This window comes from Lampetra planeri, chromosome 46 (genome assembly GCF_965212315.1).
Source record: "Lampetra planeri chromosome 46, kcLamPlan1.2.h2, whole genome shotgun sequence".
NCBI lineage: Eukaryota > Metazoa > Chordata > Hyperoartia > Petromyzontiformes > Petromyzontidae > Lampetra > Lampetra planeri.
This window is the reverse complement of record NC_136152.1, coordinates 1,087,655-1,100,650: the sequence shown is the minus strand read 5'-3', so window position 1 is coordinate 1,100,650 and position 12,996 is coordinate 1,087,655. Positions and strand designations below refer to the sequence as shown.

Below are 12,996 nucleotides of genomic sequence, written 5' to 3'. Positions count from 1 at the left end.
ATCCGCAGGTTTGCGAACGCCTCATTCGCGATAAAAGCGAACGGCCGAGTTACACAGCAAGCGACATTGTAAACTGATGCAATTAAAAAAATGTTAACATCGCCTTAATGAGTTATGATGTCGGTCTTGAGAGGCAACACTGATGTCGTTTTAATAGAAATTATTTTTAATACTTTCGTGTCGTTCGAATGTGCAGGGCGAGAATCGCGAAATGGCGTCCGCGAGCTTGTGTCGGAGGCCTCTCGTTACCAAGGCGACGCGGCCCGTTAAGAAAATAAATAAATAATGATTAGGCGACGTTTCGGGCAACGTCCCTTCTTCATGGCACATACATAGAGAGGCCGCATAGATAGAATGGCAATGCGTGTTGGATACTGCACGTTAAACCTTGGGGCCTTATAAGAATTACATTTGAACAAATAAAATATCTATTTTAAACGTTTTAATTGGAATATGAATAGTTACCTAACAGCAGATATTGAATCACAGATAGATCCTTCAATAATCAAAACTGTACTCTATTGCAACATAAACTGATTTGTAATCGGACCCAAATAATGGTGCTGGCACGTTGCATTACGGGTAAGGGGCCGCCCATAAATGACGCCACGCGAGTTTGGACGATTTTTGACCCCCCCCCCTTCGTCACACGACGTCACAAAAGTCAGACCCCCCCCCCCCCTCAAATATGACGTCACAAAGCTCTGCCCCCCCCCCCCCAAAATAAAACATGCTTCAAATCGCTTTCAACGACGTATTGTCATTTTAGTGCGTATTTAATGTGGCGCTGCACTCTGATGTTGTACGAGAAAACATTTATTAAAAAGTATATTTTAATTAAGTAAAACGTGTTGTCTATATTTATTTAAAGTTGCGCATTTTGATGTGACATCACATTTCTCAAACCCCCCCCCCTCGTCACACATCGTCACAAATGTCTGACCCCCCCCCCCTAGGTGCGTGACGTCATTTATGGACGACCCCTTAGCAAAGGTACACTTCGTGACTCATTTCTGGGTCGAGCTTCAATTCAAGAGTGCGGTAATAGGCACGACTTAGGAGCAACGTCAACTCTACAGCAGTGCCGGATGAAGCTAGCGCGGGGCCCGTAGTATGTTATAAAGGGGCCCTAAATAAAATAAAACAAGTATATTAAAACACACATTTTTTACTTGCACAGTAAAGTTATTGTATTTTTTCATTTGCTATACAGCCAGATAATACGACAAATCGCTAACCTAAAACACCCAGTCGTTCATAAAACTTGAAGGCGGTATAGTACTATAGTCATTGAGCAAGTGCAGAATTACTGAACCGGAATTGATATCTTGAAAGCATTTAGCGCGGGGCCCTTGAAAGGGCAGAGCTTTGTGACTTTACAAAATAAAGGTCACGGTGGCTCAGATATGTTAACTACCTCGCCTGGTATACAGGAGGACATGGGTTAGACCCTGACGCCTGCTGTATATTGGGAGTTTGCGTGTCTCTCTACCCGTGGTCTCGTGGATTTTTCTCCGGGTCCTCTGGTTTCCCCCCTCCACATTTGGAATCAACATCACGCGTGTGGAGTGTTTGGCAACTACTATCATTTTCCATAAGATAAGCCAACTTCGTTGAGCTATCACTCGTGATTGCCAGGTGGCTTCTGAAAAAGAGCTATATAGCTTAGTGGGCCTTACCTAGTAAAATAAAGAGTTTACTTTATACTGGTAGGAACCTACTGGTTACACCAGCCCACAGGGGATTATTGTGTCCGTCGTGCAGGTAGGGGCTGGGTGGGGAGGGTGGGGCTGGGCAGGGAGGGGAGGGTGGGGAGGGGCTGGGTGGGGAGGGTGGGGAGGGGCTGGGTGGGGAGGGTGGGGCTGGGTGGGGGGTGGGAGGGGTGGGGCTGGGTGGGGAGGGGCTGGTCACCCCGTGGTGCCCTTATAAAACTCAACGCACTCACAGTCGGGCATATTTGCGGAATAAACCACGGGGTGTATTCCGTTGACCCTGCAGACCATTGACCGAGCAACCCAACGTTCCTACCAGCTCCCTGCGCAGGAATGTGTTACATCTGTCCCTCCAGATAAATATAATAATGTTAAAGTTTTTTTTTTACACATCCCATCCGCATGACTGTCAACCCATACGATTTGCTCAGTATTCTTGTAAAATGAATTGAGTTTTCAGGTCCATACGGCGTACAGCCGTTTCACTACGGGCAAAAACATATGTCTTTGTGTTTCTCCCCTTGTGATGGGACTTTGTAGGATGAACGTTGTGATTTCTAAGGGCACGGAGTGACCAATAAGGTCTTAATTGGTCTGTAATAAGGTCGGCATTGATAAGGGGTTGACAGGTATGCACCCGCCACACTGCGTTCTGAAAGTGCATAATTTCAGCAGCATTGGTTCATACTCTTTGGGTTTTATTCGGTAAAGTCACGTAGGTAAAACATAAAATAAAAAATAAAAACAACTAAAAAATAAAAATAAAACAACTAAAAAATGAAAACAACTAAATTAAATCACGACGTTTCGGGCGCAACACAAGAGTATGCATCCTTGCAGTCACGAAAGCTTCAAACCTAGAATCAATGCCCTCTACGGGGAGGATTTTCACTTATCTGTTAGAGCTTTTAACAGACAACGAGACAGGAAGTCGCAGCTTATCGAGACGCTAACCTTCCTCAAGAGATGCCGCGACAACAAGGTAATACCCATCGCTTTCACACTCACATCCGTTGCTGTCACATCGTTGCCTCCCAGTCGACAGCCCGCCCACACACTCACCATGGCCCCTCCCTCCATCCCCCGCGACTATATCATTCCTCGTCGCAGCCATCTCTTAGACACACTTAAGCGGTTGTGCTTTCGCTACGTTGTCCCCACCTGAAGAAGGACGCTTGTGTTGCGCCCGAAACGTCGTGATTAAATTTAGTTGTTTTTATTTATTTTATTTTTTTAGATGTTTTCATTTATTTTATTTTTTACCTACGTGACTTTACCGGAAAAAAAACCAAAGGGTATGAATCCTTTCAGTTACGAAAGCTTAAAATCTAGAAGCATTGGTTCAACACAAGCAAAACTGGGTTTCAACATTCAATGTCGCATCAGCAGCTTGAGCACGCCTTGATTGAACCAATACAACTTGGCATAGGCAAGAACCCTCTGCAGAGCAAGGACTGTGCCAATGAGACGCTGTATGAGATGGAGCGATGGAATCAGCTTGCGTGCAGGACGCCGGGTGGATTGTTACATCGAGATGGTGATTGGCTTGTCGAGGACACATCATCAAGCAGTGGGTTGATCAAGGCCGATTGATTACGACACTTGAAACGTCAACACGTCAATAAAACGGCCAGGTTCAATGTTTCAACGTTTATTTTTTTGTCTTCAAGTGTTTATAAATAAATACGATATTCGTATGAGTTGTCATGATAATGTAAGTATAAAGAGGTCCGTATTTAACACACGTGGCATTATTACAGATGCATCAAACAAAGCGAGGGGTGGCTCAGGAGTTAAGAGACACCCGGAATCGCTAATATCCTGGGTGAAGTACAGAGGTCGCAAACGGGTTTTGATTCCTCACCCGTACCCGGCCGCACCAGGGTCGCAATCGGGTACCCATACCCGTACCCTACCCGATACCTGTCTACCCGTACCCGGCCGGTATCGGGTAGGGTACGGGTACGGGCACCCGATTGCGACCTCTGGGATGAAGCCATGTTGCAGGCGCGGGTGGGTTGATTCTAGGAACTTGAATTGTAAGAAGAGACAAGACGTTGGGAAATGAGTGACAAACGGTGACTCACCAGTGACTCACGGCCTACCCGTACCCGTACCCGGCCGCACCAGGGTCGCAAACGGGTACCCGTACTCGGCCGGGTACGGGTAGCCGGGTATCGGGTAGGGTACGGGTATCGGGTACCCGGTTGCGACCTCTGGTGAAGTATAGTCAAACAACCCCAATGACTGACATGGCGTGGGGAGGGCCTTTGTCCAGCCCCGCAGTGACAAGAGGTCTTTACCTACATACACTCATACATATCACGTGTCCTCTTAATCATAGACGAAGTGAATGTTGCTCTCAATTTAGAACAATATTTATAACTACGTAAAACATATAATTCATATTCTTGCTTCTTTCGGTAAAGTCACGTAGAAGGGAAATAATAAAATAATAAAAATATGAAACAATTAATTTTTATTGTTGTATATTTTTATTATTTTATTATTTCCCTTCTACGTGACTTTACCGAAAGAACCAATAATATGAATCCATGCAGTCACGATAGCTTTAAATCAAAATATAATTCATACTTTAACTTGTTGGGTTAGGCTACGTAATGATCTGCCCACATTTCTGCTGGATAAAGGCCGGATCATTATGTGGCTTAAACTAAAAAATCATGACGAATACATTTGTTGGCGAAAACCTAAGGGTTAAATGAAACATGCATAATACAAAAAACCTAAGAAGACTTGATGCAAACATTTCATCATACACAGCTCACCAAACAATTGACTTATTTACCAAAGAAGCAACCGTGCATTGACTTATCCATTGATAATAATATTCGTAGGCTCACGATGCATTGCATCATCGAGTTGACGTTTCAAGATTTCCGTACGTTGAATTTCATGGATCCATGTGAGACCCCCTGCAGCCGCTCGTGGAGTTTTTATTTTATTTAAAATAATAATTAGCGAGTTAAATCGTGGACCTAGATGATGACAACTCATCAAATCGCCGGGTGAAGAAGCATTACAGATGTTATATATAATTACACACACATGTAAAATTAAGAATAATATATAATTAAATTAAGACTTATTTTACAAAAATAAATTGTATCTGTCACAATCAAGCAATATTTGTGTTGATATTATAAGACAATAAAAAAATCATTGCAATGAACATCGGGAAATGTAGTGCATTTCTATAATCTCAGGTGCGATATCTACACTTTTCTTTTCGACTTCACATCACACACTATCTTTGTGTTCATTTAATTGAGCTAAATCTAGCTCCGAGATTTGGGTCACGTAACAAAATTTTCTCTTAGTAGCAGAGTAGGTGGATTAGTACTGCTCTCTTGGTGTGCACAAGAGGTCACTCGGAAGACTCTCACGTAGTTCCGTGATAACTCATTCCACGGGACATTCTCTTACAGGGTATGATGATTGACGTGGGCAGTGCGAGTTCAAAATGGACACTCCATCTCTAACTTTTCACTTGGGTTGCCACATTTTCAACGAATCAAACCTGGACACACAGGATGCCGTAGTGGTGAGACGTTAACTCCCTCGCCTCGTATGGAGAGAGGTTGTAGGTTCGATCCTGACCCTGACACTTGTATATTTGAAAGTTTTATGTTCTCCCCGTGGTCGAGTGGATTTTTCTCTGGGTCTTCCAATTTTCCCTCCACATTTAGAATCAGCACTTTTGTTGAGCTATCATTTGTGGCCAGGTCACTTGTGAAAAAGAGTTACATAGCTCAGGGGGTCTTAACTGGTAAAATAATAGTAGTTATGTTTAGTTTAATATTTCTCAGTCAGCCGAGTAGACCTAGGCTGTGCAGGACACCGTACAGTATTAAAATTCAACACGATACGAGAACCAGATTTATATATAAATCAATTCCTACCACCACCGAAACACAGGTGCCAATTCCCTTTCAGTCCAGTTACAAACAAAATATATGTTTAGATGCATGTCATTAGAATTATTTTCAGCAGCTCTCCCGCTATATTTTTCACCTGATGACGATTGCTTGTGTTGCGATCGAAACGTCGTGATATTGTTATTATTTAGATTATTTGATTATTTTTATTTGTTCTATCTACGTGGCTTTACCGAAAGACCCAAAGAATATGAATTCCTGCAGTCACGAAAGCTTTAAGTCAAGATGTCATTAGAAATTTGCTTGATCACCATTGTCACCAATGTTTCATCTCAAGGGTTTTTCCAGGTCAAACGTTCTTAAATAAAATAACAAGCCGGATCGGTGGTAACCCTGTCTCACGCTGAGGCCACACATGGTATCAAATTTTGGAGAAACGACACCAAATTTGATTTCAATTATCTAATCCCCGTCCTCTCAGTCCGAATCCTCCTCGTGTTCCACCACCACCATATCCGAGTCTTTCACGTACTCATCCTCGATGAATCCATCCTCTGTGTCGTCTGCCTCCACTCCCAGGTGAGTGGGAACCGTGCCCTCAAACCCTCTGTACCCAGGGATTCGTTGAGACGCGCAGAGCCCCGAACCTTGACCTTCATCCACATCTTCCTGCTCGTCGATGTGCTTGTGTCTGTAGCTGGAGACTCGCGTGTGGTAGCGCCACGCTTTGGAGAGTAGCACCAGCAGCAGGGAGAGGCCCAGGGCCGAGCAGAGGACTGCCACCACAGGGTGCCAGGACTTTGACGCGACGGAATTTCCCCCTCGCCCGTGCACGTTGAGGATCACCGGGGTCGGCGTGGGGCTGCGCAGGTAAGGGGGGGCGCTTGTGCAGTTCACCTGTCAATTCAAGTAATCAATCAGCGTTGTGGTTAACGGGTAGCAGAAGAACAAAATCACCGGACTGCAGATTTTTGGGTAAAGCAGAATTTTGGGGAAAACCAGAATTTGGGGTAAGCCAGACCAGCTAACTAAAAAAATCATTCTATTGGCTTCAAAGACCTGCGTGTTATATTATCATAACTAAATTACATAGGGGGCTTTGGGCAGGCACAGACCTTGGATGCAGGCTCGGCACAGCTTACAACCGTCAACAGGAAAGCCCATGTCGCCAGCAGGACGATGTTCTTCATCTCCACAAAGTCCCAGCTCTTCACAAGGCACTCTGCGAAGGCCAGAAGCGAGGAAGCAGATGTACATTTATTTGAGGATGAAATGACCATGAGCGCAATTGTGGAAAATATAACAAAATAAATCAGCACACAATTCGCGTCCTACAAAAATCTGTCCCTCCGCATGAAATGTAAATTCATATTTTGTACGCATTCCATCAGCCACACGGCCTTCTGATAGTGCATGATTTCAGCAACATTGCTTCAACACAAGCAAAACCTAGACCAGTTTGGACATTCAGTGTCTCACAAGCAGAGTCAGGCTCGCTTGTAACAATGTTGGTGAACTACCGGATGTGCATAAGGCAATCTAACAAAGCAGGTGAGAGACAAATTCCTGAAGAGCCTAAACGAGTCTCACGCATCTATGGCTCTCTAATGTGTTTTTAGGTAGTATCGCGTATTGTTCGAAATTATGTCTGACGTTTTGCTCCAAGTGCTTTCTCAGGAGCTGCATTTTCATAATTGTTTTCACGAATTGAATTTTCTTCACTGAATCGAGCTTCTTCGGAACTCAGCTTATCTGGTGAATGATGGCTTCGTGTGGGAGGAAAGGGACTTTCCCGGAGAAACCCCAGCAAATAAAAAAAGATCACGACACAGATGTGTTCACGATCCCACTTGATGTACTGCCATCTCCTGTCCACCTCGCGGCCCGGCGCGATTGGGAGTTCCACAAATCTCCACGTGTCGATCCACCAATCCTCGCCTCGAAAACAATGGATCACAGACGTACGAAGACCTTCTGCCGGCAGGAGCATCATTGGCCAAGCAACACGCCTGTACTTAAAAGACACGAGTTAAATTTCGATTTAAAGCTTTCGTGACTGCAGGAATTCATCTTTTTGGTTCTTTCGGTAAAATCACGTAGAAAGGAAATAATAAAATAATAAAAACTAAAACATAATAAATTCATTCTCACGACGTTTCGGCCACAACGCAAGCAGCCGTCCCCAGGAAAAAATTCTGAGGACGGCTGCTTGCGTTGTGGCCGAAACGTCGTGAGAATGGTTTTATTATGTTTTATTTTTATTATTTTATAATTTCCCTTCTACGTGACTTTACCGAAAGAACCAAGAAGAAGACACGAGTTACATAATGGTAATGTATTAACCAAGCTTGAGTTAAGATCTTTCATTCATTAACAGTCAGGTTTTTTTTCCATCAATTGTCGTTTTTTGTAACTTTTTACGACGAACTTGTTTCGGTGTTTCCTGTTTCCTTCCATGCGAAGTCAAATGCTCATTCGTGGGATTCCTTGCCCGAACATTCCAATGGTGCAGGACCCTCCTTAAAGAGTCTTGAGACTCAGTGGAGCTTTCCTGGGTCAAGGGCATCATTATTATTATTATTGCAGTAGACTCTCGATTATCCGCGCGCGGTTTATCCGATCTGTGTATTAACCGCGCGCCGGAGACTTTTACATCAATTAATATCTCGTGGATTTTCCCTTGGGCCAAAATAATGAATCTAAAAACAGTTATACATTGTTATTCTTGGAAATATGTATCGCAAGTCACATGCTTGAACCGAACTCATTTTTCTTAACTTAAACGTAATTTATACCGATATTGGTGGTTTTTGGCATAGAGATCCGCGTAAAATTTATTTTTTGGGATTATCCACGATTTTAAATAATTCTCAGCCCTCCTTCCCGTCATTAGCGTGGTTAATCGAGAGCTTACTGTGTTAATATACCGTATTGGTATTTTCTCCATATATATAAAAGGCAAAGTTGTGATTATGTGTGCCTGTTCAAAATGTTTAGCATACCTCCCGACATGCAACAAACTTGAAATTTGCCATGTGGGTACTTTCCAGACTGTACACCATGCACAAATTATAAAAATACACTTTTGGTTTATGTGGAGGGGGGGGGGGCTCAATAATGCATATATTTTTTGTACGGCAAGTGAGCTGTGACGTCAAATCTGTCACGTGACCCACGCATGTGGGAGCGTAACGCATTGTAGTGTAGCGGTTAGCGCTACGCTGCGCTACGAACCCGGCGACCCGAGTTCGATTCCCGCTCACGGCCACCACCGGTGACGATTATTTGAACCGGTCCTGGGCCTCCCCTAGGTCGACTCAGCCTCAAACGAGTAACTGGTGTGGTGTGTGAAAATCGCCACTAGCTTTCCTACCCGAAGCCGGGTAGGAAAGCTAGTTAAGAATAATACAAATACACAGATCCCCCGTATAGTCTTAACAGACTACTGCATTGGGGCAAGTGCTGTCAGTAAGCAACTAGCAAGGCAAGGCACACGACAGGGTTGGGTGGTCAACACGAATCCCGGCCGCTTTTGTCTCCCCCAGTCCTGAAGTTTACTACACACTGCACGAGGTGCTCATGTTATGGCTGAGTCGACCTTGGGGAGGACCAGGCACGGTTCAGATACTCGTTACCGATGTTGGAAGCGAGCGGGAATCGAACTCGGTGGACCGGGTGTGCGAACCACCGCGCCACCGCTGCATAAAAGACAAAGACCCCCCGTATAGCCTTGACAGATTATTGGGGCAAGTGCTGTAAGCGTGCGCCTATTGAGGCCGACACGGCGCACGAAGGGGTGGTGTGGTCAACACCACGCCCGGACGTCTTTGTTTCCCCTGTGTTGAATCTTACCGCATCAGCTGCTCGTTTAAGTCTGAGTCAATCTAGGGGAGACCCATGACCGGCATCACGAATCCCTCATCACTGATGTTAGCCGTCAACAGGTGAACTGCGCTGGATACAATACTTGAAGGGTGGTGGTGATGATGATGGTCGTGATAGTTATGATGACAGCTCCCCGATGTGTTTTCGGGTTGTACCGTACGCGCGTTGTTCGGGCACGATGTCCGACGTTTCGCTCCACGTCCCGGGAGCTTCTCCAGGAACTGAGCGAAACGTCAGACAGCAAGCCTATAACCACGAGATGACGGTGATCCATTGCTGACGTACCTGGTTACACTGGGACGGCGAAACACCGCTGATGAGCCCCAGAATTCGCGGAGCGACGGATGGAAGCACAGTCGCTGTGGATCAGGAGTAGAACAACGAACGGAGATGGGAACAGAGGCACGGGAAGACGGGAACGAAGGAACAGAGAACACGAACGGAGATGGGAACAGAGGCACGGGAAGACGGGAACGAAGGAAGAGAGAACACGAACGGAGATGGGAACAGAGGCACGGGAAGACGGGAACGAAGGAACAGAGAACACGAACGGAGATGGGAACAGAGGCACGGGAAGACGGGAACGAAGGAACAGAGAACACGAACGGAGATGGGAACAGAGGCACGGGAAGACGGGAACGAAGGAAGAGAGAACACGAACGGAGATGGGAACAGAGGCACGGGAAGACGGGAACGAAGGAACAGAGAACACGAACGGAGATGGGAACAGAGGCACGGGAAGACGGGAACGAAGGAACAGAGAACACGAACGGAGATGGGAACAGAGGCACGGGAAGACGGGAACGAAGGAACAGAGAACACGAACGGAGATGGGAACAGAGGCACGGGAAGACGGGAACGAAGGAAGAGAGAACACGAACGGAGATGGGAACAGAGGCACGGGAAGACGGGAACGAAGGAAGAGAGAACACGAACGGAGATGGGAACAGAGGCACGGGAAGACGGGAACGAAGGAAGAGAGAACACGACCGGAGATGGGAACAGAGGCACGGGAAGACGGGAACGAAGGAACAGAAAACACGAACGGAGATGGGAACAGAGGCACAGGAAGACGGGAACGAAGGAACAGAGAACACGAACGGAGTTGGGAACAGAGGCACGGGAAGACGGGAACGAAGGAACAGAGAACACGAACGGAGATGGGAACAGAGGCACGGGAAGACGGGAACGAAGGAAGAGAGAACACGACCGGAGATGGGAACAGAGGCACGGGAAGACAGGAACGAAGGAACAGAGAACACGAACGGAGATGGGAACAGAGGCACGGGAAGACGGGAACGAAGGAACAGAGAACACGAACGGAGTTGGGAACAGAGGCACGGGAAGACGGGAACGAAGGAACAGAGAACACGAACGGAGATGGGAACAGAGGCACGGGAAGACGGGAACGAAGGAACAGAGAACACGAACGGAGTTGGGAACAGAGGCACGGGAAGACGGGAACGAAGGAACAGAGAACACGAACGGAGTTGGGAACAGAGGCACAGGAAGACGGGAACGAAGGAACAGAGAACACGAACGGAGTTGGGAACAGAGGCACGGGAGGACGAGAACGAAAAGGAGAGAACACGAACAGTAGACGGGAACGATTGGTTCAAAGGACGAGATCAGAGGAACAAATTGAGGATTCGATGAACAGAGCGACGGGAACAACTGAGCAGAGAACACGAACGGAACAGGGACAGGAACAGCTGAGCAAGGGACGCGAAGAGAGGATCAGGAGGAGAGCGAGCAGAGCGACCGGAGCAGATGAAAGACGGGGAGTGGAGAATGTTTAATTGTGAATCGGACTTTGCTCCTTGGCAGCACCAAACATCTCAGCTGTGTCAACATCGCATGACGCGGTCACTCATTGACACGGAAGTGATAAACACTGCCCCGCGAAGTGAAGTAGGCATGCAACTACATACAGCTCCTCCCCCCAAATCTACTGTTGGATGAAGACATCCTAAATCTGCAGGCATCTCTCACTGCCCTGAGAATTACGCGTTTACTTTGTGTTGTGTATTGTAGAGTTTAGCGTCGTACGCAGATCCACGTCCAACAAGGAGGGTCATTGCCCCTTATAGAGATTCTATAAACATCTGGCAGTTCATCGGCATTGAAGCGGTCGCGAGTCTGACTCTGCTGCTGATGATGATGGGACACGCTGAAATGTCGACAGCGGTCCAGAGTTTGCTTGCGTTGAACCAATACTTCTGAAATGTCGCAACTCCCAGAACGCCTTGGGGGCCGTCCATAAATGACGTCACGCGCTTTTGGACAATTGTTGACCCCCCCCCCTTCGTCACATGGCGTCACAAAAAGTCAGACCCCCCCTCAAATATGACGTCACAAAGCTCTGCCACCCCCCCCCCCCAAATAAAACATGCTTCAAATCGCTTTAAACTATTGTCATTGTGGTGCGTATTTAATGTGGCGCTGCACTCTGATGTTGTAGGAGAAAACATTTATAAAAAAGTCTATTTAATTAAGTAGAACGTGTTGTCTATATTTATTTAAAGTTACGCATTTTGATGTGACGTCACATTTCTCACCCCCCACCCCCCTCGTCACACATCGTCACAAATGTCTGACACCCCCCCCCCCTAGGTGCGTGACGTCATTTATGGACGGCCCCTTGTGACTGACGGGGATGTGTAAACCACACAACGGGCGATTTTCACGCGGATGTAAAGAGACAATGAGTCTTCGTGTGTTCATCTTCTTGGTTCTTTCGGTAAAGTCACGTAGAAGGGAAGTAATAAAATAATAAAAATAAAACGTAATAAAATAATTCTCACGACGTTTCGGCCACAACGCAAGCAGCCGTCCTCAGGTAAAAACCAGGTCTGTCGAGTCATTCAGACGCTGTCTGAATGACAGCGTCTGAATGAACCAAGAAGATGAATCCCTGCAGTAACGAAAGCTTTAAATCTCCGTGTGTTGTTTTCCTCTTAATCAATGTTGCCACTTTGTATTCTGCCCGGCGACGTGAATGATTAATGGACTCTACAAATCAATCGTCGCCCTTCCCCCGCTGCCAACAAGATGACAGGGCTCCTCCTCCTTCAACTACTCACGAGACTCGCTGAACCTTGCTCGGGGTGGGGGGGGACACAAGCATTAAAAACAAATAAAATACGGAAATCATGATTACATTTGCGAGCTGTCGTCGAGAGGAGGTGGAACAGTAGGGGGCGACGGTTGACACTGGGTGGGGTCGCCACAAATGAACCACCCATCCATATAGGGCGAACACTCGTCCATATAGGGCGGTCACCCATCCATATAGGGCGGCCATTCGTCCATATAGAGCGGCCACCCGTCCATATAGCCGCCCCTATATGGACGGCCACCCGTCCGTATAGGGCGAACACCCGTCCATATAGGGCGGCCACCCGTCCATATGGACGAACGAGGCGGTCACCAAGGGCGCCAAGTTAAGTGGGGGGCGCCAAATTCGCGGGAAAAAAGAACACCGTCATAAGAAAATACAA

General features: G+C 46.6%; 1 protein-coding gene across 1 annotated transcript; it reads right to left on the bottom strand.

The window, feature by feature from the left end:
* Positions 1-2,393: 2,393 nt before the first annotated feature.
* On the bottom strand, positions 2,394-11,318 carry LOC144733288 (uncharacterized). Its single transcript, XM_078615110.1, has 3 exons — positions 9,782-11,318; positions 6,727-6,833; positions 2,394-6,508 (listed from the first exon to the last, which is right to left on the bottom strand). Exons 2-3 carry the CDS (start codon positions 6,799-6,801, stop codon positions 6,089-6,091), a joined length of 495 nt encoding a protein of 164 aa, XP_078471236.1. The 5' UTR covers positions 6,802-6,833; positions 9,782-11,318; the 3' UTR covers positions 2,394-6,088.
* Positions 11,319-12,996: the final 1,678 nt, after the last annotated feature.

What these genes read in the sequence shown, in the direction of transcription:
- LOC144733288 (XM_078615110.1), bottom strand. Translation starts at nt 6,801, where the DNA reads ATGAAGAACATCGTCCTGCTGGCGACATGGGCTTTCCTGTTGACGGTT. An exon ending in GTGCCGAGCCTGCATCCAAG is followed by an intron (nt 6,509 to 6,726) that starts GTCTGTGCCTGC and finishes TTGAATTGACAG; the next exon opens with GTGAACTGCACAAGCGCCCC.